The 26658-nt window shown below is 42.9% G+C and overlaps 2 protein-coding genes across 3 annotated transcripts in view; both read left to right on the top strand.

The window, feature by feature from the left end:
- Positions 1–343: 343 nt before the first annotated feature.
- On the top strand, positions 344–8446 carry FKBP14 (FKBP prolyl isomerase 14). The gene is made up of 4 exons (XM_014274869.3): positions 344–689; positions 3418–3569; positions 6234–6361; positions 7654–8446. Exons 1-4 carry the CDS (start codon positions 481–483, stop codon positions 7810–7812), a joined length of 648 nt encoding a protein of 215 aa, XP_014130344.1. The 5' UTR covers positions 344–480; the 3' UTR covers positions 7813–8446.
- A 12348-nt stretch (positions 8447–20794) lies between these two features.
- The window catches only part of SCRN1 (secernin 1), a 38082-nt gene continuing 32218 nt past the window's right edge, over positions 20795–26658 (top strand). Inside the window, exon 1 of one of the 2 annotated variants that reach the window (XM_074538001.1) lies at positions 20795–21028. In XM_074538001.1, coding sequence (XP_074394102.1) covers positions 20810–21028 — 219 coding nt within the window. In that variant the 5' untranslated portion in view covers positions 20795–20809. The remainder of the gene's footprint in view (positions 21029–26658) is intronic. The other variant, XM_005480907.4, reaches the window with a different exon arrangement.

Genomic DNA, 26658 nt, shown 5'->3' with positions numbered 1-26658 from the left:
GCGGCGCTACGGCAGCGCAGCCCGCGCTGTGAATCGCGGCCCGCGTGACCGGCGGGAGTGAGAGGCGGGCACAGGGGGCAGGCGCGGAATGCCCAGAGCAGGTGGCCTCCCGTGGCCAATCGGAACGCGCCCTGGCTGCGGCCGGCGCCCAATCAACGGCCGGCAGCGGCCAGCTCTATTGTGCGCGCGCTCGGCGGGGCTGCCCCGCTCGCCCGGCGCTCCCGGAGTGCCCGGCCCGCCCACCCCCTCGGCTGTTCGGGGCTGCCGATTGGATGGGCTGAGAGACGGACAGGGACGCGCCCCAATGGGCGGCAGCTCCTCCTGAGCTCGCCCTGCGGAGAGCCAATCAGCGAGCGCGATGCCGGTGCCGGGCCGTCGGGAGCCGGGGCTGGCAGCGGTGCGCGCCGCTGCCACGTCGGACGGAGCGGCCGCGCTCGGGGCGCGGGATGGCGGCGTGGTGAGAGCGGCGAGGCGGCGGCGATGGCGGCGGGGCTGCTGCTGCTCGGCTCCGCCCTGCTGTGCGCGGCGCTGGGCAGCGCGGGCGCGGCGCTGATCCCCCCCGCGCCCGACGTTAAGGTGGAGGTGCTGCACAAGCCTTTCCTCTGCCACCGGCGTACCAAGTGGGGGGACTTGATGCTGGTTCACTACGAGGGCTTCTTGGAGAGGGACGGATCCATGTTTCACTCGACGTAAGTGAGCGGCGCGGCTTCTCCCTGCGAGCTGCTGGCTGAGCTTGCGTGGGGAAATATATATATATATATATAGTGTGTATATATATATATAGTGTGTATATGTATATAGTGTATATATATATATAGTGTGTGTATATATATGTATATATGGTATGTATATATATAGTGTATATATATGTGTGTGTGTATGTACGTATATATGTATATGTGTATATATGTGTGTATATATATATATATAGAATGCCTACAGCTGGACGTGACCTTAAAGATTCCTTGAGCCTTCACTAGGTCAAGTTGCTCAGAGCAGCCCCAGCAGAGGCGCGTTTGAGCGCTGCCCGGGTTGCTCAGAGCCCCGTCCAGCCTGGCCTTGAACACCCCCAGGAATGGGCTGCCAGCAGCTTCCCTGGGCAGCCTGTTCCAGTGGCTTACCACCCTCACAGTAAAGAACTTCTTTCGACTGTCTAACCTGAGCCTGCTCTCACTTTAAAGTCATCATCCCTTGTCCTGTCTCTACACACCCTTTTAAAAATTGTCTCTCTCCGTCTTTCTTGTAGGCTCCCGTGAGGTACTGGAAAGGTACAGTTAGGTTATCCTGGAGTTTTCTCTTTACCAGGCTGATAATCCCAGTTCTTTCAGCCTTTCCTCATAGGAGAGGTGCTGCTCCATCCCTCCAAAAATAAATAAATAAATAAATGTACACTTTTTTTTTTTTTAATATAGATGATCTCTCCTAGTCATGTTTTCCTGAATCCAGGCCTCTCACAGCGCTCCACAGTCCATCTGCGAATAGCTTTCTGTGAGGAGCATTTTGTCAGGGGGAAAGTGTTTTTTGTTTGGTTGGGTTTTTTTATTCCTTCCTCCACAGATGCCCAAAAGCGATGCATGAATGTCTTATTTGTTTTGGGATAAAAGAGCTTAAATAACACTGCATAAACTTGTCATTGGGGTCGCTCCCGCTGCTGCCTGTTCTCAGCAAGTTTGGTGTGAAGCAGTGTCTCACAGTGCTGTACAAGACGAACACCAACAGTAAGGCAAATTTTCTTTCCCAAGATTATAAAATAAATCTTAGCATTTGTTTTCTGGTCAGTCTGTAGGAAGTAGAGCCATGTGGTATTTGTTAAAAGATGGGGATGTTATGCTTGGAGCACCTCTCCTGTGTGGAAAGGCTGAGAGACCTGACACTGCTCAGCCTGGAAAAGAAGAGGCTTTGAGGTGACCATATTGTGGCTTTCCACTACCTGAAGAAAGATGGAGAGAGACTTTTTCAAGGGCCTGTAGTGACAGAACAAGGCGGGGGGACGGCTTCAAACTTAGAGCAGGTTTAGATCAGGTTATTAGAAAGAAGTTTTTACTCTGAGGATGGTGGGACACTGGAGCAGCTGCCCAGGGGAGTTGTTGACAACCCGTTCCTGGAGGTGTTCAAGGCCAGGCTGGATGGGGCCGTGAGAGCCTGGTCTGGTTGAAGGTGTGCCCGTGGCACAGGGGGCTGGAACTGGATGATCTTTAAGGTCCCTTCCAGTCAAACCATTCTATGATTCTGTGATTTAGGTGCAGGTTTGATATGTTATCGCAGCGGTTTCATAGCTGGTGCTACGCATAAATTTCTGTTTGGTTTCTAAAGTAAGCTGTAAATTAAAAAATAAAACAAAGTTACATGTGCCCTTCCACTAGCGGCAGCACAATCGCAGCTTTTCATTATTCTTTACCTGCCCCCGACCAGACTAGTCAAGATGCCAGAGCCACAGAAATGCAAATAGGAGGAAGAGCCAGGAATCCGAGGGAGTCTGCTAAGAGCCTGCAACGACTTGCTAATGCTGGATGTCCTGTAAAACATCAACGAAGTGTTAATAGTGGGAGACAGCAAAATATTCAAGTCTGTGCCGGCTGTCTGAAGGCTACTTTTGTATATGAAAAAAAAAAGAAAAGAAAGAAGACAATTTTGCATGTTGATGCTCTTGCAGAGATTCAACTAAAATCTCACTAATTTTCTCTTGTAGTTAACCTGCCTCTTTAAAAGGACTTCTAGTGACACACTAAAGTTTTTGCTGCTGACTAACTTCTGTAAGTGTTCTGTTTTCTTCTTAAACACCTCTCCTGCATGACTAGTAAATAGAGCTTTCAAATTCCTTGTCTGTTAGTAGAGTGAAAGTAGTCCGGGTTGTACAATCTGGTTAAATCAGAAAAAGATCTTGTGTCCCAAATCTAAAGTTGAATGTTTTGCATGCAGTTGTTTCTGTTTTTTCTAGACTGTTATGTAGTTGCTTTGTTGTTTTTTTTTTTTATTTTCCCCTATGGCTTTTGAAAGAAAGGAGGCTGATGCTTCTGAGCATGTTAAAATGTGTATTGCTGTGATGACCATGCTGGTCTCTGATTTGCTGTTTACAATGGCCTTGACTGTAGATTTTTAAGAAAATGCCTTTTCTAGTCGAATCAGTTTCCAAGTGGAAGTGGTCAGGGAAGTGGAGGTAGAGATCTGTATTGGTTAGTGTTGTCATAAACACACAAGGTAAATGTTGTTTTATTTCCTTCCACTTCACAAGGAACCTTGTCATGCAAAGCATAAGTTTTTAAGATTTTTGCAAGTGTAGGTCTTTCATTTAGGAGGTGTCAAGGTGCTGAGTGGTGCTGTGGTTTTAACTGTACATCTACATTATAAGCATATTCCATCGGCCTTTTGTGGCACTTGATGTTTAAATAGGAAGTGTTTTGTTCCTTTCTTTTCCAGTCACAAGCACAACAATGGTCAACCTATGTGGTTTACACTTGGCATCAGGGAAGCTCTCAAAGGCTGGGACAGAGGGCTGAAGGACATGTGTGTGGGAGAGAAACGGAAGCTGACCATTCCACCAGCCCTTGCTTATGGAAAAGAAGGGAAAGGTAAAACACTGAAGCACTCCCCTTGCTCTAATTGTTTCTAATCCCTGTATTTTACTGTTATTCTTGCCTAAGAGGTTAGCAAGCTTTCAAGCTTTCCAGGTTGATTCTGTTAAAGAAGAAAAACTGAGGGCATCAAGTGCCCTTTCTCATAAATTTGTTTCCTGCAGTAATATCCATTAAGTGGCTGTGTTATGAATGCAGGGGAAAAAAACACAGAAACTGATGGTGGTTGCTGTGCTGTATGTTCTGAGTGTCTTTTCTGTTAGTGCTGTGCTCAACAGAAGCACAGCAGAAGCTCAGTGCCCTGCTTTTTATTTTTGTTTTGTAGTTTGTTTTTTTTCTCTCTTCTTTTCAGTCAAGTGGAGGTGGTTGCTTAGGTAACGGTTGGCTTTTTGGCTGTTGGATCTGGTTTTGTGGTAATGCTTCATGAATGTGCATTTGCAAGACTCATTCCTGCTTTCAGGTTTCTTTTAGAACCCTAAGAAACTCCCAGTACTGCTGCCCAACCAGTTCTTAGATGATACAGTAAGAAGTCACTGTTTATTTGTCCATATGGGAACATTAATTCTTTCTCTCTTACAGCTATTTTCAGTTTGGGCAGTGGTCCCTGTTATCCACAGTAAGGTGTGCATGGGCAGTCACGTTGTCACCTACTGAAAATGCACTGACTGCTGTGCAGACAGATAGAAACATCTCAACCTCTCTACTACTGAGGCTATTTGGGGCTTTTCCTTTCAAATATTTCCAGATTCCTTTAACAGGAGGGCCAGATTTGGAATATGCAATTAAGCAAGTGACAGCTTGAATGGTTCTACTTATGCTTTATGGGATTTGTTTTAGTTAACTTTTTTTAGCAATTTTTGTGGATATTTATGTCATGACAAGAGTTGCAACAAATGATCTAAGGTAGTGGAAGGTTCCAAAGCAGGAAGGATGAATGTCTAGGAGCATACAGTCCATTCTGCTGCTGTTCCCTCCCATCACTATGAGACTGTTTTGGGAATGAGGACTTGTTTGTGTGTCTGTGTCTTATGGCAAGTAGGGCTGCACACAGGCTTAGGGCTCCATATTACCTCATGCCTACAGCACACTTCATACTCTCCTTTATTAAATGTACCCGTTCAACACACATTCTTCTAGAAGCCCTGGTTTATGGTTTAAGATACAGTATTAGAAGTAATCATGTTTCTAGTAGAGAACGGGAACTTTGTGGTTGTCATTCAGTCTTTATGCAGAGCTCAGCTGTAAATTTTTCCACAAAAAGATGTGAAATGCTGCAGTGCTCACGTAGTCATCACAGGCCTAATTGTTTGATTAATATGTGAAGCACTGTAGTTATTCTTCAAAGACATGCAAGCCTCACCTCTGTGTTTAATGCAACAAAGGTTAAACAGCTAAACACTGCTAACTGCTGTAAGAAATTACTTGCTTTAGGAAGACTGAAGTATTTGAGCATTATTATGTTGCTGTTTTCAAGTGATACCCTTGAAGACAGAATTATTTCATTTTCTTCATACTTTCCTTCAAATGCACATAATTTCACTAGCCTCCCACCTTGGTTGCTTTCTGACTCATCATTTGAGTCAGATGCCTTTTTCTGTAACACTCAAAAAATTACCTGTGTTTCAAACCCTAAACAGGGCACTGTGCCCTGTATTTCCAGAAGATTCTGCACATTTTTTCATCCCAGAAATCTTCAAACCTGTTTGTTGCTGCAGTTCAGGGTGTATTTAACACGATAGCTACAAAGTGGTAGATGTGGATTATTTTTCCCTGTCTTCTCAAGGCACAGAAATAATTTTTGGGGGGCTGCTGTCCAATATAGGGATATATTTGATGCTGTTCAACCTGTCTCTGTATAAAGGAGCAAAGTGATGTGCTAAAAGGTCTTGGACAGTAGATTTGGCCATCAGCATGAGGGCATATCACATCTCTGTCAAAGCCAGTGCCTGATGAACTGATATCCTTGAGGTGTGGTGGCATGGGGAGTGCTCTGTGGCACTGTTAGGAAGTTACCAGTCTGTTCTCCTACATCAGAAATGTTGTTGTGGTAGCACAGCTCTTGTGATCGGGTTTGGGTACTTGGTTTCTGCTGTGTTTGGAAATAGCTCAGTGCTTTGTGCCCTGAGTCCAGAGACTGCTGTGGGAGACCGACATCATCCCTCCTGCAAGAGCTTTTCCAGTGGCAGAACAGCAGGTACAAGGTATCAGCTGGCAGTGGAGAGGAATTTGGGGACTGTTGGGATATCCAGAGGACTAAATTCCCCCTTCCTGCTGCCCTGTAATTAGTCTTGGCTGTAGCCTGACTGTGCAGTCTCCTTTACTGTTTTCCAGTTTATCTGGCTCTGACCATGAACAAAAAAAGATTCAAGATCATTGTTTGATAAACTTGTGATGCTAATTGCTGAATAAGAGCTTGCATCAGCACCTACTACTCCCCAACCAAACAGCTGCATCTAAAGTTGCATTTATCCTGTAGGGGCTGCTCAGAATCCAGGCTACAGGCTGACATGGCTGTGTCATTGTTTCAGATACTTGTCCTTACCGGTTCAAACTGCAGGATGCTTTGAAATGACTGGGCTTGCTGAACATTGCTCTGATGCATGTGGCCTTTGTATGGCATTGAATATATAGTTGGTTTCAACTTTTCTCCATTTTGGGCAGGAAAAATTCCACCTGAGAGCACCTTGATTTTCAACATTGACCTTCTAGAAATTAGAAATGGACCAAGGTCTCATGAGTCATTCCAAGAGATGGATCTTAATGATGATTGGAAACTATCCAAGCAAGAGGTGAGTGGGTTATCCTTCTCTTGTGAGGAAATCTAACAGGATGGGAGAGTGGAAAAGAATGCACATCTATGCTACACTGCTCTCTTGCATCCTAGTGAGAATTCTGGATTAGAGGTTCAAAAGGAGCCTTGGTAAGCTGAGGATAGACATGTGACTCATGTGCTGCGCGCTTGTTGAAGACTTGGATAAAGTAAAGCATCTTAGAAATAAAACCAGACTTCAGGGCTTTTTGGATTTAATTGCTGATTTATTAATAAACTGGGATCTCTTCTGCTGCAGGGCAATCCTATTTTGTTGTGACGGACATGTATTCAGCATTATTCACCATCTGTTTGCCTCTCATTTTCAAACTTCTGCTTTTTCAGCAAGTGATCCATGAGAAGCTAGTGTAAACCACTGGGTTCTTTTTGATTTGGGTCTGGCACCAGTTTACCAGACTCAGAAGGCTAATTAATCATTTGTATGCATCAGACAGTGTCTGTGTGTGTAATGTCTGCATATTAGGAATATAAACATTAGCCCTAACAAATCCCAGAGACTGAAGTGACTAAAACAGACCTGAAACATGGCCCATGCTTCTTATACAAGTGGTATCTGTTTAACAGATGAATATGTTGGTATTACAGTTTTTGTAGAAGGCTCTGTGATTCAGAACACTTGGGATCTCCATAGTAAAACCTTAAAAACTTAATAAAAGCAATCTGATGTTGAAAACGCTGCTTACCATAACTATCTAGCTTAATGTAAGTCAGTGTTCCAATGGTCTGTTTAAAACCTGCCTTGAGTTTAAATTCCTTTAAAAATCCTTGCATCCTTAAAATTTTGAGATATCTAGAAATCTTTTAATGTATTTCCCATTGGAGCAGCAAACACTGAGATTGTGGAGTATATATCTGGAGTGGCTGTTTACATGTACTGGGTTGTCAGGGTGCTGGAATGTGGACAAGCTGTCTCTGACCAATTGGTAGCTAATAACTTCTGCCCAGCTATTTTTACTTTACTGTATAGACATCGAGACCAGAAGAGAGGCAATTCTGACTCAGTTTTTGAGTCAGATACCATAAAGGTATGGCAACAGCTTTGCTAGTTTTACTGTGACTTCTATCACTAAAGACCCTTCATTCAAAGAGACTGCAGAGTCAGTTAGATAAGTACTATTCTGGCAGTGCCACAGGAGGGGAGGAATCTGTTATCTAATACCACCATCCTGAGCATAGCATCCCTCTGTTAGGCTGCAGAAATCAACTCTTTCATAGGTCTGAAAATATTCATTCTCACCTTTTGTCTAACAGGTGAAAATTTACTTGAAGAAAGAATTTGAAAAGCATGGAGCAGTGGTAAATGACACCCAGCATGATGCTTTGGTGGAAGACATATTTGATAAAGAGGATGAAGACAGTGATGGGTTTATATCTGCAAGGGAATTCACGTACAAACATGATGAGCTGTAGAAAGAAAAGAGTGGCATAACTTTTTTGGACACAAATAGCAGTGACTTAGACTGTCTGGTTCTCCTGTCATCTTAATTCTGTGCTTTGGAATTGACAATTGCTGTTGGCAAAGAAACACTTTGTTTATATAAAAGAGAATTTCTGTTTGTTATGTACAAATGTTTTAAACTGTTTTAAAGTGTGAAAATGTTCCTCCTCTTACACAGCGAAGACTTGCACATCAGTGTTTTTAAAGTTTTGTATTAAATTATTTTTCAGAAATGAAACAAACTTTCCATTTATCATTCATTATGAAAATCAAAATCCAGTTCAGTGACTTTCTGTGATGTGTGTGCCAACATCACTTTCAGCAGCTACCTTACATATTACTTGTAGTCTGTGGCTTAATTACTTGACCTTCCTTCTAGAGTGTCACTGCTTAAAAAGCACTTTGCTGACCTTGGGTTTTTTTCCTGCAGATTTTCAAAAGATGTAGTAGAAGGCATCAACATCTCTGTATGGCTGAGAAACTGATACAAAGCTGAATGAGAAGAATAATTATCATGTGCTGATTTTGCCCTTCTAAAGGGAGAGTGTTACCACCCATGCCAATAATTGTCTGCATTTTTCATTAAATTTTCTGAAGAAAGCAGGACTTAAATGTCAGACTTTCACTTCTACTGCCAGCAACATTCTAGGAAACATCTGTAATTTGGAAAGCAGCAAGTTGTGCTGCAGTGCAGAGGTGCTGTCCTTTAAATGTACAGACATGTTTTGAAACTCAGACTTGGCATTCATCAGAAAAGCTCATACCTTTCTCTCACAGTTTGAGGGGGATCTTGAGCAGAATGTTACAAGTCTGAAGTTTTTCCTCTTTGCAGAAGAGAGAGAGTGTACTGACAGGAAGGTCAGTATGGTCTGAAGAACAGTTTCTATGGACTTGTCTGCAGCTATGTAAGCAGCAGAACTTGTTTCATTGCCCCTTTGCAGCATTTTTCACAAGTAATTTGAATTTTCAATTAAAAAGTGAATTTTTAGAAAAAAAGAGGTGTTAAGGTAAGTGTTATGGTGCTGTATCTATACAGAGATGGAGATCATTAGGATTTCAACACACAATTGGAGTTGAAAGATCTTTCTGGAGAACAGATATTTTACAATTGTCCATGGTTTCTTAAATGAGAGGGCAAGGAATCTCAGGGACAGAATTTATCCTGACATCACTAACCTATGGGTCTATGAACACAGCATTACACTTGGAAATCATTGCCCAAAGCTATGTAAGGATACAAAACAAATCCAGGTGTATGAAAGTGAGATTGCTGCATTGCACTAACCCTTAACTACTGCAGACTGCATTCCAGGCTCTCAGTGCTGTAGGTGTGTTAGATGTTTCCCTGCCATCTAGTGTTGCAACTGAGGATTAGAGAGAATTGCTTCATTGACTGAGCTCAGCTGCAGAGGGATGTGCAGAGAGCCCTGTCAATAGTGATGAGGGTATGCAGTGCTGGGATGCTCTGTTTTGGTTTTCTTCCAGCATCTGACATTTTGTGGGTGATGTTCTAAGAGATAGGAATTGCAACCATGTATTTTGTTTTCAGTAACCTTAGGTCTCTTTCCTTAGTGATGCCATCTGCTTTTCTTGACCCCAATAAAACTGTTACTTCTAATGCTGTGAGTTTCAGTAAAATAGCGTAGGAAAATGTTTCCCTTCTGTTATAGGCTCATTTCCTGCCCTTATTCTTTTATTGTGAAGAAATCATGAATAGTCACTACCTATTTAGCTGTTCTTACTGCTCATGGTTCTGCCTATCAATATTTTTTTCTCATCACTTAAAAAAATCAAGCTTGCCTGACCGGTTTGCCCAAGGCAGGTTGCAAGTTCTGTACTGGCCGTGTTGATTTCCCCTGCAGTCACTGGAGCACTGGGCACGGGGTGCAGCTCACTGCACGTGTATTTATCTTGTGTTGAGATAGCTGCCTTCCCAAATAGAGTCTTTGTTGACTGTGTAGGGAGCTTAGACAATTATAGCCTAGGCCAAAGGAGGATAACAGGATATGAAGTTGGCCTTTAAGACAGTCTTGCCTAGATATGGGGAGGTACCCAACCAACTGAAGGGGAAAGTGTGTGTGTGCTGCTGGGAAGAGCAGAATTGAGCCTTTCATTGGGTGTGAGAGGGTTTTAGATCATTGTTTGCAATGTTTACAATGTTCTCAAAACATCTGGCTGGGGAATGAAAGCATAAAAGAATGGAATAAAATTTGCCCATGTTACTGACCTAATATATTAAAAGTGTGACCGTGTTCGTAGGGGTCCCAGGATGAGGGAAGAGACAAGAATGTTGACTCCATGTTTCAGAAGGCTTGATTTATTATTTTATGATATATATTGTATTAAAACTATACTAGAAGAATAGAAGAAAGGATTTCATCAGAAAGCTAGCTAAGAATAAAAAAGGAATGATAACAAAGGCTTGTGACTGACCGAGACAGGCCAGACAGCTGGACTGTGATTGGCCATTAATTAGAAACAGCCACATGAGACCAATCACAGATCCACCTGTTGCATTCCACAGCAGCAGAAAATCATTGTTTACATTTTGTTCCTGAGGCCACTCAGCTTCCCAGGAAAAAAAATCCTAAGGAAAGGATTTTTCAGAAAATATCATGGCTGCAGTTAAGATTAAGTAATGGAGTGCCAATATGCGACTCCAGTAAGGGCCAGTTGTTTCTTTTGTATTAAATAGGAGTTTATAGTCAGTGACTGCTGTGAAATGTACATAGGTGTAATCTTCTGCTTGGATTTTTAAAGCATTTTGTAAAAATAACTTTCAGTGAATATACAGTTATTCGTTAATGCCAGCAGAGTGTTAAAGCTGCAAGACCAAGATGCCTTATTTGGTGTTTTGTATAGGTTTACGCCAAATGAGAGTATGGTTTTTATTAGCAATTTGTTTGAGAGCTGTGTTAAATTCTGAAATTGAACTGAAAGTTTTTTTTAAGTGCAGATTCAGCAGCAGATTTGAGAAGTCATTTCAACTTGATTATCATTTGCTACCATTAAAAATCCTCCTGTGAAGATGAAAGGCTTTCTTAGGTAGAAATAGCACTGCCTGTTTTAACCCCAATTGCATTTGCTTGTTAATCCACAGAACAAACTGCTGCAGTGCCAGCAGGAGGCAGCCAGCAATCTGCAGGACACCAGAGGCAGGCAGCTGCCTGTCCCCTGAAGTGGGGAGGAGTATTGGAACTTCCGTGACACTCAGGAACATTTTGGTGGCTTCTGTGTGAAGTGTGAGGTGTATCTGCCCTGAAGAAACAAATCCTCACTGCGTATCTGTAAAACATGGCACTTGAAAAAGTGGAGAGGGTTCAAAACAGAGCACTTTCCTTCTGCGTCCTATAGCCTTCTTCAAACATTTCTTGTTGGTTTGTGGTTATTTTGGAAAATATATAGTGATGTTTTTTAGAACTGCAGCCTGTCATTCACAGTCAGTACCTAACAATTACAGTGGGAGTTGCTGCCTTCTGTAGGTACAGGAGCAGCCTTCAGAGTGCATTTTATTTGAAAATTCTTGATAAGCAATGCAGTGACACAAGAAAGCTTTTGGCAAAGCTTCAGGAATGGTGCTTTAGTCTGAAATGTTTTTTAAAGTTTTCTTTTTTTGAGATAAACTGACAAGGCAAACAGAATGAATCACTTTATTTGATCTTAAATCTTTTCAGTAACTTATGTCATAGAATCATAGAATCATTTATGTTGGAAAAGACCCTTAAGACCATCCAATCCAACTGTTAACCCAGCCAAGTCCCCCACTCAATAATGTCCAAGTGCCCCAGCTAAATGTCTTTTAAATACCTGCAGGTGTTTCAGTGGTTCCTACACCACATTCCTGGGTGACCTCTCCTAATGCTTGACAACCCTTTACATGAAGAAATTTTTCCTAAAATCCAAACTAAACCTCCCCTGGTACAACTTGAGGATGTTTCCTTTCCTCCTGTGCCTTGTTACTTGGGAGAAAAGCCCCATCCTCACCTCACTACAACCTCTTGTCAGGCAGGTGTAGAGAGTAAAAAGGTTTTCCCCCCTCAGCCTCCTTTTCTCTGGGCTAAACACTCCCAAATCCCTCAGCCTCTCCTCATCAGACTGTGCTCCAGACCCTTGAGCAGCTTAATTCCCTTTTCTGGATGCACTCCAGCACTTCGGTGTCTTCTGGTGACAGGCTCAAAACTGAGCCCAGGGTTTGAGCTGCAGCCTCACCAGGGCTGGGTGCAGGGGGACAATCACTGCCCTGGCCCTGCTGGCCACACTGCTGCTGATACAGGCCAGGATGCCAGTGGCCTTTTTGGCCACCAGGGCACACACTGGCTCATGTTCAGCTGCTGTAAACCAGCATCCCCAGGTCCTTTCCTTCCAGGCAGCTTTCCAGGCACTCTGCCCCAGCCTGTAGCACTGCCTGGGGATGATGTGACCCAGCACTTGGGGGATGAACCTCATTCAGCTGGACCCAGCCCATTGATCCAGCCTGTCCAGATGTCCCTCTGTAGAGCATGTCCTTGTGCTGCCAGGAACATCCCAAGCATAGAATGTGTTTTGGTATTATGGTGAGTATGATATGTTAGAGAGTCATAAAGTGGCAGTGTTAGTAAGTACATATTGAGCAAATTGCTGCCACAATTTCTTCTTCATGATATCTTGAATGACAGTGATGCATAGTTGGTTTCCTGAGTACTTGGGTGTAAAAAATAGGCTGTATAGGTCAGCCCTTAAATTACCTTTGTTGTAGGTGTTCCCCACATCCCATCCTTTATGCTGTTAGATACAAGGTGTTCTATCCCTTGATCCAGACATCTAGTTTCAGATGCAGGTGAGCACACCAGGACTGGGAAAGCTCACTGCTTTGGGACATTCTGAGAAAAGACACAAAGCAGGGAAAATGCCAGAGAGAGTGGGATTACATAGAGGGATGTGAGAAATGCAAAAAAGATTTTCTTTCCTGGATCGTTTGGCATCTGGTTAGTTGGAGGAATGAGCACTGGCAGCCACTGTTGTAGGGACTGCAAGTAATAAGGCTAGTTCCTGTTTTGACTTTGGTTAGAGCTGCTTTGGACAGTTCCTATATGGAATTTAAGGCAAAATTTAAATTCACGCTTCCAAGGTTTGTTAAAGAGTTTTCAGAATGGTATGTTGAGTTTACTTCTTGAAAATACATTGGCCTCATTGTAGAGTTTTTGCAAAAACCCCCAAAACACAGCCTAAAATACACTACCCCAAACCCCTTAATTTGTCTTCAATGCTGAATTGTTTTTGGTAACAGGAAATAGATCAAAACTGCTTATATTTGTATAATCCTGGATAATTTTAGCTTCTCTTGAAAGTTAATCATAATGCTTGCATTCTGTGTCCTAGTTTTCTCCTGGTTCATAGGAAAAACAACTCTCTGACAAAATAAAGATCTTTCTTTAGTTATACTGCTTCTGTTTTCATGCCTGTGCTTGATTATGTCAACAGTTTCACACAAGAAATATAATTGACAATCTCAGTGGGAGGCTGTATAGGGACAAGAACTTGGTTATCATCTCTTCCAGCCTGGAGGGGGTTCAGATGGAGGCTCCTACTGCATCACATTTCTTCCTCCTGGGAATTTTTGTTCCAAAAAAAGGTTGGTTTAGCTAGGGGTTGTACCTGCTCAGAGAACATGTGGTATTTCTGTTGAATCAAGTAAAAAAAGTAGAAGCTTGGTTTATCTGAGAAAGTTGCCATGACAAAGGATAGTTTGCAACTTGGCAGATAAATAATTTTTTGCAAATTTTCTGAAGGTCATGTTCCTTGTAGGCATGAGTTTCTCCAAAGGGATAATGTATTCCTTTCCTTTCCTTTCCTTTCCTTTCCTTTCCTTTCCTTTCCTTTCCTTTCCTTTCCTTTCCTTTCCTTTCCTTTCCTTTCCTTTCCTTTCCTTTCCTTTCCTTTCCTTTCCTTTCCTTTCCTTTCCTTTCCTTTCCTTTCCTTTCCTTTCCTTTCCTTTCCTTTCCTTTCCTTTCCTTTCCTTTCCTTTCCTTTCCTTTCCTTTCCTTTCCTTTCCTTTCCTTTTTTTTTTCTTTTTTCTTTTTTTCTTTTTTTTTTCTTTGCATCTCCATTAGGTTAACAAGGACGAATCCACTTTTAAATATTGGGATCTGACTGCAGAAATCCAGTGGAGCCAACTCTTCAGAGCTCCCCAAATCCTACCTATGTTTTCCTGTAAAAAATCTGAGGCTGATGCTAACTACCACATAAGATGCTGCTCTTCATTTTAGACACGATGCTTCTAATTTCTAGCTTGTGTCATGACCTGCATAAGGAGATTAAATGATGCAGGATAATTGATTCCTCATCTGAGATTCAGACTGGAAGCATTAAATCAATCCTGTCCTCTTTCATGTTTTTGCCATTGAAATTTCTTTAAAGCAGTTATATTTCCTCTTCTGACACTTTCCCTGAGTAGTGAACTAGATAATATAATACCTGATTTTTTTTGTGTGTGCGTTAGGCCTGCTCTCTCTCTGGGAGAAAATAGCAGAGTTTAGCTCTGGTCTCTCTAATCTGCTGGGATATCTCTTTAGAGAACAGGTTTTCATTCAGCAAATGCAATACAAAATGGTTTTGCTGAACTTGTGTCCATCTTTGGGTATGGACTAATTGTAGGTGAAAGAAAATCATGACCTGCTGGATTTTACTCTTAGCAGCCCTGACCACAATACTTAAGAGAGACAAGACTGGTGGTGTTCCTTCATTTTTACACAAGGTGAGAAATTACCTTTGCATCCAGCATCTCAGCCCTGATGTGCCATCACATCTGTACTGCTGCTGTCACTACCAGCAGCTGGGTGAAAACCTGGGCTTCACTTGGACATCATGCTGTGCAGTGCCCTCTTACCAGAATAAATCATGTGAGGTTCCATTTTCTTCATGCAGGAAAAGCTGAATCTTTACTCACATAACTTATTTTATACATTTTTCACAGACCTCGTGTGCAACATCTATTGCCTGGTAGTTTTCCTACTTCATTTATTGGACAGAAGGGGATTTGTGTGTATGTGCTAAGGTTCAGGTTGTTTACATTTTTCTTCTGTGGGTTCTCATGGAACAGATCTAATGTTTATGCAGGTGCACTTATTTTTCACCCAAGAATAGGTTGTTAGAGTAAAGAACTATTCATGCCAAGATTGTTTTCACAATGGAAACTTGCAAAGTGCTAGCTGCACTTCGAAGAAATGACAGCTGAGCTATTGATTTAATAGAGCAGGCCTGATTTTATGAGACCTTTCTTTTATCATTTTTCTACCTGTCTGCAACACACTCTGACATAATCCAATGCTCCACCTCTGCAAAACAGTTTGAAGCAAAGCTCCAAGGCACGTGGTGCTCACCTTGCAGCTGACAAAAGAGCACAAACTGCAGTGGGAGCAGGTATGGAGCAGAGGCAGCCAATGCTCCCATGCCTTTAGGACAACATTCTGCTCCTGCCAAGCCAAGCCAAGCCCAGCTCACCATGGCACCTTTTGAAACAGCCACAACCTGCACCCACGCAGTGCTGGGGCTGTGTGGGGTGGGCTCCAGGGTACTTGTTCTGCTCTGCCAGACCTCTGCTGGCTTTGGACCTTCACACCTTGTTTCCTGAGCAGGCAGCTGTCAGTGGGATGTGTCAGAGCCTCAGGACAGACTGGAGTGGCAGCAGCCAGGCTCATGCTGTCACACCAGTGAAGCTACAGGCAGGCTTGGAGGAAACACCAGGGGCTTGGGAACAGCAGAGAAGATAAGCAAGGGAATATCTCTCTGTACCATCCACTTTTTCTTGGCTGATATCCACAGCAAATATGAGGAAGTTTTAAAACTCCTGGGTAATTATTATTTACATTTCTCTGTTAAAATATGTACATAACATGCAACCAGCATGAAATTTACAATACAGTGTAGGCTTTGTAATTTTGCCTATCTATTAACTACTATCTTCCAGTTGTATACCTTGTAGATAAGGCCATTTATGTAAACATGGACTCTTTTATGACAGATATACTCAGTTGTGAACATTTTAGAAAACACATTTTTCCTATCTTTTTGGAAGCACAGGAGCCAAAAGCACTTATTTTATTTTAGTTAGAAATATTTCTGTTATCGGTGATCTCTTCCCACTTTGTAGCTATCTACCCCTTCCACGAATAAGGAAAATGGCTTCATCATGGAGAGAGGTTTTGGAGTCAAAACTCCTTGAAGGCATATTACAAAAAACCGAAACAAAACTCTCGGAGTTTTAAGTCCGCTGAAAAATGGAATACTGGAAATTGCTGCAGCAAAAACATCTGTAGCCCAGGAAGGACATGCCACTGCTCACAGTCCCCAGTGAATGATGTGTATGGAGGAGAGAAAAGGTTGCTGACCCATGCATAACTTCTAGGAGTACTCAGCAGACCTGTTGCTGTGGTTACTAACCAGAGCCTCCCCTGAATGAGTGCAGTTTGCGCTGCACCAGATGGCTGATAAATCACACAGGGGAATTTGCTGTCCCTTGTGTTACTGTCCGATCTTTTCTCCAAGTGCTGTGATTTAATTTGCAGTAATTCACACATGGATTATTTAGCCATGACACACACTAATATAAGACATGAAACTGCTGCAGGTGTGCAGTCACTTTAATGGACTCCTGTATCACCTGTGCAACACCAAGAATGTATTTTGTCTTATAAACTGATGTTCACATTGCTGCAATTTGAAGAATAATGCTAAGCTGAGAAAAAAGAAAACAACTATGTCTGAATTTTAATAAAATTTTAATAACACAGTTACTGTAGCACATTTATTGCAGAGGGAAGTGAGATGACTTTTACAGCTCATTGGCCTGCCACAAGCATTTCTGTACAGGCAGCATCAAAAACCATGAAGCACAGATGAAGATTAAACATGCTCATTGCATAAGAAAGTAATGCTCTTGCCTCTGTATTTTCTGCTGCTTCATGGTCATTACTGCCTTACCCTCTCAGGATGACAAACCATCTGCCTGGACTATTTATTATTATGAGTCTTTAGCTATTGTCAAGTGCTTTAGCCTCACTGTTACAAGTGGTGTTCTAACACAATAAAAAAGCCAATAATAATAAATGTGGCTTTGATAGACTTCAGAGTTACAAACATAAACACCCTATCCCAGATTTCTGTGAATTAAAATAAGGAAAATAGCAAAATTTATGAAAACCAAGCAAGAGACTGATGATTTTTTGATACATTACTTCAGGAGTAGGCAACCTTCTTGACTGGGCAATGGAGCAGCTTGGTTGTGTGGTTCAGTGCTTGGTTGTGTGGTTCAGTGCTTGGTTGTGTGGGCCAGTGCTGTTGTGCCCAACAGGTTTCTGGTCACTGAGAGTGCTGCAGCATGCCTGGAGTCCTTGCAGCGCTGTGTCCCTGTCACACTGAGGAGTCGTGTTCTGCTCTGTCACTTGTGTAACGGGGGTATGAATCACCTTCTGTGGTGCATGAGTAAGAGCTCAGCATCTAAGCCTGCTGCTGTGCCTACAGTCACTTTTTATGTACAGCTGCAGCCATTTCCATAGATTAAACTTCAATGGTAAATTGGATGAAGAGGCTGCAGCCAGGATTTCTCCTATCTTTCTCATTTTGAACATTCACGGAGCTCAGCAAGTGACATCTTTATTTTACATCATAATCCAGCACCTGCCATCCTTTTTCTTTGTTATGGGTGGAAGCTACCTTTAGTGTGGGAGAATTACTCTCAATTCTCTGGTCCAGTCTTCTGTCTATATAAAATACCCCAAAACACTCAAGTGCCATTGATATTTCTTGCTCTTTAGATTCATTCTATGATACCAGTTGAATTTGGCCTATGATGTAACTATCATCTAGGGTCTCATAGGCATTTTCAATGTTACTTACTCTTCTGCATCAAAGGAGCTCTTTTCTTCCTGTAACTCACTGTAAAAGGAATAATTTTAGTTTAGTGGGATGCTTTCATGGGTATAGGCTTAGATTGCCTTTAGCAATCAAGTGCATTTCTTCTGAACAACCCAAGTTCATCTGATTTTTAGGTACTGCAAATCAGTGTTCCACCAGAAAGAACACAACTAAGATGGTGCCCTGAAATTAATACCAATAAAAAGCTTTTCTTGGCTGTACTACCCTTGCACCAAAATCTATCATTTTAAGCCTCTTAATATAATTTCAACATTTAGATGGTATTTTCTACCATCTATATTAAGTCAACCTCTCTCCAAAACACAGTTTATTGAGAAAACTAGTCCCATCTGCTCTATGTCTGCATGGCTGCTGTCTTGAACTTGCAGAGGAAAGTATTTTGGAAATGATGAAACAAAGACTTGTGCTGCAGCATCTTGATGATTTTGGGGCACTAGCTCTGCTGAACTAGCTTTTTGATCTCCAACTAAGGACACGGTTAAAGAAAACCAAAAACCCACTGTAACTTAAGCCGTATATTTCAGTGTCTGCCTTTTGTTCTCTTTCTTTCACATATAAAACATGGAACAAAGATTCTTTGAAATTCTCTTTTCTAAAGAAGCGTCCTTCCTGCTCTTCTTCTTTGATTTTGCATCCCATTTGAAACCAATCTTTCACAAGAGAAAAAAACATTTGTAAAATCCATACATTTTGCTGTTATGTTTTAAAAGAGGAAATAATCAATAGATAGGCATTGTGGCTTTGCACTAATTATTATAATTCTGTATTTTCTGTTTACGCAGCAATCTCCATTCAAGGACTTTAAAGATGCAGCTCTGAGTAAATGCTCTCCCCATTTCTTGTGTGAGGCAATTTAATTACTGTGAGGCTACAAGATTTATCCAGAGCCAAGCAGCAAGCTTATGGCAGAGCAGCATACACCCCAGGCTCTCTTGATTCCCAGTACTGTGCTCTAACCACTCATCCTTGCTGCTTTGCACAGTTCATGACAGCTTACACAGAAAGGAAGCATCAAGGATTTCTGTGTTGACAGTATGTAATCACTCTGTAGACAGTCTAATAATTCTTAGGTAGATTATACTCAGCCATAATCATCTCCAGTGTAATTAGAGAAGAGACTTAGTCATCTAAGTGAGCATAATATAGGTAATGTAAGTGGTGTGCTATAGGATATAATCTGAACCCATTTCCAAATTGCACCTGCTCTTTTCATCAGCTGTCTTTCTGATTCTAAGAAGCAAGCTGCCTGTGACGCAGTTCATCCTTGATGTAACTCCAGAGCAAGGAATTTGGGTTGCTATGTTCAACTGAACTTGTTACAATTAAATTGGTATAAAGTCCTCAGCTTCTCAGTGATTCAGATCACTTTTCAATCATACATCCTAAGCAGGACATATAGTCTTTTTCTGTTGTAAAACACATGGAAATGTAATTCTGATGGCAGCAAAACTGATATCAGAGGAAAACAAAGGTCTTGCTTAAAATATATAATGGAAACCCTTAGAGTATGAAGGGCTTGCATGTTGCTAATGATCAGCTCAGCTTTTTAATCAAAAGAACTGAGCCCAAGTAGTCCCTATTCAGACTATTCAGACTACTGACATGCCCCCGAAAGGTGCAATGCCACAGTGTTTCACATTCACTGAGACTGGGAACAGCAAACTATTTTCTCTCTTAGTTACATAATGAAGTTGCAACTTTTGGTCTGCATTTAAGTTTGACAGCAGCAGTGTTCAATGCTTATGCACAACTTCTGTACAGACACAGACCTGTGGTGCTTTTTGTGGTGATGAGAGGAAATTCTTTTTGGTGCATAGAGTTTCAGAATTTTTCCTTCTATATTTTCTTTAAATGTGCATCATCCCATATGCAGATTCTGTCTGGCTTTTTGTTTTCTCTTTAGCCAGGTTACTAAACCAGATCTGCTGATCTAACAGGCAGTGCAATATTTAAGTGGTAGAGCTTTACCAACCTAACATACTTGCTTCTTTCTGCTCTCCTGGTGAAATACTCCAGTTTGTAATGCTCTTTAGTATCTCCACTGGCTCATCCTTGCCTCTCTGACCTTTTCCCCTGCTTCCTTTTAACCTTCCTTTTAACCTTCTTCCCATCAAACATACTTGGCAGTCTCTTCTGCACATTAAATGCCTGGTTTCAGGCAGGAATTGTTGGAATGTGCAGCAAGGTTCTTCTCCTTGAATACAGAGATAGAAACCTAAAGGTGCTGTCTTATACCAGCACCATGTAACCACATGTGTTAGATCATATTTAGCAGTTTAACCATTTATGCAGGGACCTGCATGCTTGTACTCAGCAGTTAAACTATTTTTACCTCTGCATGGAGGCACAGGTTGTGTGCTGAGGATGGAGCACAGAGGACAGCTCCATTTGGGCAAGTTTGGCAGGGAGGGCAGGCCATCTGCTCCACATGCCATGGCTGAGGGACACTGTGCTGTGAATGGGGGTCCCTCAGAGGGACAGTGGGTGCTGCTCTGCTTTGGGCCTGCTGCTGCTGGTGCTGCTGCATCCAAAGAGCTGAGAAGTCCCTGGAAGTACAGCTGCTGGAGGGGCTGGAGCCCACTGTGACACTCCACATGCAGCAGCAGGGAATTCCTCAGTCATGAACCATAGAATCACAGAATTCATTAGGTTGGAAAAGATCTCCAAGATCATCGAGCCCAACATTTGTCCGATCACTTCCTCGTCAATTAGGTCAACTAGACCTGGGCACTAAATGCCAGCCCAGATGTTTCTTGAACACTTCCAGGGATGGTGACTTCACCACCTCCCTGGGCAGCACATTCCAATCCTTAGCAATCCTTTCCTTGGGGATACTTCTGATGAGCTCATCTCCTCAACTTGGCAAAGTTTGGAGAACTCCTTACGCAGTGGTTTGACTGGTTGATGAGGCAGCAGCCATATTTTAAAACTTCAAGTTCTCTTCCTAGAGTTACCTTTGCGTGAGACAGAGGAACACAAGTTAGCCATGAGACTAAACCTGAATAAAAAATCCCCTGCTCTTTCGACACGCTCTCGGTCCTCCAGACGGGCCGAGGGATGACATGCCGGACGTCGCTGGCTCTCCGCGGGCAGGACCGCAGCGGGATGCTCCAGGGCGCTCCCAAGGCGCGGGGCTGTGCGGTACCCGGAGCATCCCCGCTCTCGGGGCCGCGCCCTCCGCCGGCGGCGCCCGGGACTCGGCGGCTGCGCGCGCAGGGGGCGGGGCCGGGGCGCCGCGGGGCCGAGCGGAGCGGGAGCGGCGGGAGCGGCGCGCAGGTACGGGAGCGGTGCCGGCAGCGCCGCGGGCAGGGCGGCATCGCCTCCCCATCGCCTCCCCGTCCCCTTCCTCCGCGGAGCGGCGCGGCGCGGCCGGGCTGGCGTGTCACTGCTCGGCGCGGGGGAAACTGTCGGGGTCCGCGGGCAGCGACCTTCCCGGCGGGGCTCGCCCCTCCAGCGCCGGGCGGCGGTGGCGGACAGGGAGGGAAGCAGGGAGAGAGGGAGGCGAGGAAGGATGGAGGGAGGCGAGGAGGGATGTAGAGAGGCAGAGAGGGATGGAGAGAGGCAGAGAGGGATGTAGGGAGGCGAGGAGGGATGTAGAGAGGCAGAGAGGGCTGTAGGGAGGCAGAGAGGGATGTAGGGAGGCGAGGAGGGATGTAGGGAGGCAGAGAGGGATGTAGGGAGGCAGAGCAGGAGGGAGCAGGGGGGGTGGCGGCGGGAGCGGCGGGGCTGGCGCGGAGGATGGCGCAGAGCCGCTCTCCGGGCCCGGGGCGGTGTCCCCGGGGCCCCGCGCACCTGGCGGTCCCCGCGCGCCTCCCGTTCCGGGGCTGCGCCGCCTCCTCCCCCGGGCCGGCGGTGCGGGCAGGGCTCGGTGCCATCAGCAGATGCTGTCCCCGGCTGTCCTTTGCCTTCCCGGCTCTCCGGCCTCTCGTCTTCGCTGGCTGCACCCTCTAGTCGCTGCTGGTTTCCCTTCTGCTCTGTAAGGACCCGTCGAGGGTTGTTTCCCCCATCTTTTTCTTGAAGGTGCCTTTTCGTATGGTCACCTTGAAACCTAGATGCCTTCATGTGCCTTTCTAAGCATACTGTTACGCTCAGGTAGGTAAGTGCTGGTTTCAGTCACTGATGAGCAGATAAACCTCCCTGCAGGTAGATAGATCCTGCAAACTGACATCTCCATTTGTGCTGCTGTAATAATGGTACAGGCTATGATTAATCTGCCTTAAAGAGAAAATTCTCCAGTACTGATCGTTAAAGTGGAAATAAATCGTATTAAACCAGATTCTCAAACGGAAGAGAGCTTAGGGCCTTGATGCTATGAATGCACATGCTTATAAATCTATCCCTATGAAAAAGTGTCGCACAACTGAGAAAAGCCATCCATATCTCTAGGATATGAAACTTCAATAAACCCAGAGAAAATATTGTGCTGTAGTAAACTTGGTAAATTTTGTGATGCAAGCTATGTGTCTGTACTGTCTAGTTTAAAAGATAATAAATATATGAACTTTTGAGAAATGGATTGACTGACTCATTTGGTTATAGGCTACTACAGTTTCAACTATTGCTCTAAAAGCTGTTGTAGGATTAGTGATTTAAGGCACCTCCAAACATGCTTTTTGTTCATAATATGCACTCTAAATCTTCCAGCCAGGCAAAACAAAATCTTGAAGACCCTCCAGTCATATTCTACTTAGGAAGTAGATCTCTGTACATGGGACTTTCAGCTTTTTTGAGGTGAACCGACACTGAAATTAACTTAAACCATTTATAATGCTGTAAGTAGCTTATGTCCCAGAGCTTACAGAAACAGTCTAAAAAGGCAGGTGTTGTATTGCGGCAAATGTGGTGGATGAAAATCCTTTATTGGCATCAGTCAGTTTTGTCCTCCCCAGAATAGTATTTTTTAATGCTTAGAGCTTGAGATTTTTCAAGGTCTCTTCCAGTTTTGAAAGACATTTGTAACTTGTTTGTTTGTTTGTTTGTTTTCTTCTGCTATGGCATGATTGAAGCTCCACTTACTTACTTGTGCCAAGGTTGGTGTCTTTGGTAAAGGGTGCTGAATTTGGCTCTCCACCCTCTCCTTCAGAACCCATCAACTGTGGATGCTTTATGCAGCTTGCATGTTGGAAAGTTTGCCAGATGTTCAAAGCTTCTAGCAAGAGTTTCTTTATTATGAACTTGAAGCATTGTGAATATGGGCATTGTCCTCATAGTGTATTTTTCTCTTTGCTGTAAATTCAGCAGCTTGAGAAACAGAATTTCTCCCCAGACCTGCCTCTCTGTGAATGCCTGGTTCCTGACAATGTGCTGCGTTACATCCTAACATTTACAAACTCCTATGGATAGTGTTGCGACCCTTTCTGGTTTTTAGAGTATGTTTAAAACTGCAGGGCGGCTTCCAGCGAGCTACTTTGATGCTTTTTGTGTTGCTCCTCGTTGACATAGCGGTGTTGCTGATGTGAAGTGGCAGCAGTCAGCGTGCATTAGGCAGCTGTGAGGAGCTGGGCAGCCTCCCTTGCGCAGGCACCCCGACCCGACCGAGGCGCAGAACGCGACTGAGCTGCATCCTCACAAACAGCAAAAACCACAGTCAGCAGCTCCTCCTTGGGAACCTGGGTGTTGCACAAAGATGCTTCAGATGCCAGCAGCCCCTAACAAGGGTCTGTGCCCCAGTGACAGGAGCAAGAGAGCAGGTGCTTCCCTACAAAATGGAGAGTGTTACAAATATGACCTTGAACTGCGGGCTGGGATAAGAGCCACAAAAGGGATGGAGTTCTGTGACTGCTTGGGGACTTAATTAAGAGCACTGACACCCACTCAGTGAAAAGTCTGTATAAATAATGAATTTTCCCTGTATGTGCAGCCTGTGATGGAAATGAGTCTGAAATCTGTTGTCTTCTGGATGACTGACCCTGATTTGTTTTTCAATAGAACTACGTTTTCATTAACATAATTCAGATTACGTGGGGCAAAAAATAAGATCCTGTCTTATTTTGAAAAATGCCTGCTTTGAAAGCAAGGACATACTTTGGACAAGGGTGTATTACAGAATTAAAATAGAACTGGTTGGTCAAGGAGTTGTAAACTTTTATAACAGCTGAAGTCTCACCATTTGTTGGGACTTAAAGTGCTGAAGAATTTTAGAATGCTCATTTGATGGCCATTACCTGATTTTTTTTTTAGACAGTCTAAAGCAATCTGACAGCTGTTGGCAAGAATATCCCAAATTTTCCCCCACATGCAGCAAGAGAAATATTTTCAATTCCTTCCAGACCTATTATGCATTTGTTCAGTTAAATGACTGAAGGGAGCACACAGCTTAGTAGAGTTTTGAAGTGCAACTTGATTTTATGCCTGGGTAGGGAATTGCTATTTCTCATAATTCAAAAATAAAAGTAAATTTACTGGAGAAAAAGGCCATCCCAAATCCCTGACTCAATGTTTGACCATTTTGAGTAAATTCTTGAAAAATTTTCAGTATGTAATTAATGTAAAAAAAAAAAAAAGAAGAAAATCTTAAGCATGGCTTATTAAATTTCAGCTGCTGATCAAACTCCTCTTGGATATCTTGTCAGGCACAGGTTGGAGGGACAGAAACAATCACAGTTGGATGTGGCACCTTCAAGCAGTAAATTGGCATCATCATCCATTGGTAGTTAGGAAAGAGTCAAACAAGTTGACTTAGGTCTGATAATGAAATGTCCAAATGATAGGGACACAGGGATCTGGTATGGTTTTGTGCTTTATATTCAGGAACAGTCTCTGCTTTCTAATTTCTTAATACATGCAACCTTCTTCTTGCCTGATAAGTCATGCATTAAAACTGTCCAAATTGTCAATTAAAAAAAAAAAGAAAAATAACCTTTCAGTGTTTCCTTAGATGAGAACAGTATTATTATTGTGCCTTTCAGTTTGCTGTCTTTGTTCTGTGCCTGCAGCTGAATGAATTTTGCTTTTCATTTCTGTTTTTGGAAGCACTGCTTTTCTGCAGGGTGCAGAGATCACATGTCTCTATGTGCATAAGATGCTTGGTTTGATTTGTAGATGGAAATACAAGCTTGTCTCAGGCACAAGAAACATCTTAATTTAAAGTTAAAATAGAGGTTGAAAACCAACGACTAAGCCCTGAACTAAGTTTTCACAGTTGTAACAGACTTTTCTTTTGCCTCTCCATTTAAAATATGGAAGAGTTGAGAATAAATGATGCATGGCCCATTCCAAATATTCTTCCTTTCCCATTCCAAATATTCTTCCTTTCCTCCTTGATCCAAATCTGAGGATCCTTGCTCATATGTTGGCTCTCTGTTTTTTATTGTAAATATTTCTTGCAGATTAGTTCACTTACTCTTTCTGGTTGCAATGAAAACAGGTTTACTGAAATCTTTAAATGTTACTGAAATAGTTCAGCAATATTAGCACAGCTGGGTTTCTGTTTTATAAAAGCACAAATTATAGTGAGGAATAGTCATCCTTTAATACACAAAACTACATTGTATGTCTTCATAAAAGGTTTAATGTGCTCTCTGGACCTTAAAAGCAGCTCAAATCTCTTTTGTAAGATAAATATTAAAGAAAATGCTGCCATCATCAGAATATGGTCCAAACTTAGCAGCAAGGAGTTTAGCAACCTGAATTTCTGTGACTTAAAGCACCTGCTAAAGACCAGCTTTAATCTGAAGAAACCAAATAAGAGAGGGTGGAAGGATCAGGCTATATAGTCAATAAAACTGATGGTCTGACCAAACTACTGTGGAGGTCTGAGATGAAACCCGAGTGTTGACACTGCCACACTTGTTTTTGTGGAGACCTGTGCTGTCTTGAAAGCATTATGTTGATTATTACTAGCATTAATAATGGTACTATTAATCTAGGACATTAATAATCATAATATTAATCTAGGACAATCTCAGGTGTGCTTGAAAAATTGGGAATTAGGAGAGGTTTAGCGTTCACCCTGTACAACACTTTGATCATGTCTGTGCTTCAGAGAGCTTGACAGTTGTACCAACAAAGCCCTTGAAGACAAAAAGTGTTTGAAAGATGAGTCTGTGTGATGTATCTGTGGAGCCTCACTGGGGTGGATGAAAGCAAGGTGTGCTGTTCCTTGCTCCATCCTTGCTTGCTGGCATGGCTGTGCTGAGCAATGGACACAGCAGTTGTGCTCCTGGGTGAAGGTTTGGCCTGATCAAGCTGAAGTTTTGCCAGCTTCTGAGCCAGATCAATACAAGGCAAATTTTACAGCTGAATGCTACTCATCACAGCATGAGGTGAATGCTTTTCTGGTGTCAGGGCTGACTGCTTGGTCTCACTGAAGCCTAATATCCTCAATATCTGCTTGAGCGTTGCTCCAGTTTCTTTTGGAGAGGATCTATATTGGTGGCAGCTGACTTCTCATGTACCACCTTTTACTTTATACATGATAATGACTGGATATTATTACATTTTTGAGCAAGAGACTATATTGTGTGGAAAACAACTTCTGCATAGTGTGTTGGGGACAGAACTGTTTGCAGACATACATCACCTAAAATGTCTTAAATGGTGAGTTGCTGGAAAGGACTTGCTCTACACAGGAATATCTCCTTCAGATCTTTGTCATCTGGTAGAAATCTTAATTGAGATCAGCAATGACTACTAATTAACATTTTAGAAACTTGTATTAAACCCAAAGGGTTTTTATGTGTGATGTTAGCAGCATCTCTAGCTTTCCCTGAGAAAAAGTTGCAGGGCATTAAGTGAACAGCAATTAAAAGAGGAGTGTGAAGTGCAAATATTGGTTTAATTCAGTAAACATCAGTTAAATTTCAAGACAGACCCTTACTTTCACCCTCTTTTTCTCACACCAATCCTTTTTATCACCCACTGCTTCCTAGTGAGTGCTGCACTTTCATTGTAAACCTATTGTTTTG

Source organism: Zonotrichia albicollis, chromosome 1 (assembly GCF_047830755.1).
Source record: "Zonotrichia albicollis isolate bZonAlb1 chromosome 1, bZonAlb1.hap1, whole genome shotgun sequence".
Taxonomy (NCBI): Eukaryota; Metazoa; Chordata; class Aves; order Passeriformes; family Passerellidae; genus Zonotrichia; species Zonotrichia albicollis.
The sequence above is the reverse complement of the archived record's forward strand: the minus strand, read 5'-3'. Positions and strand labels throughout refer to the sequence as shown.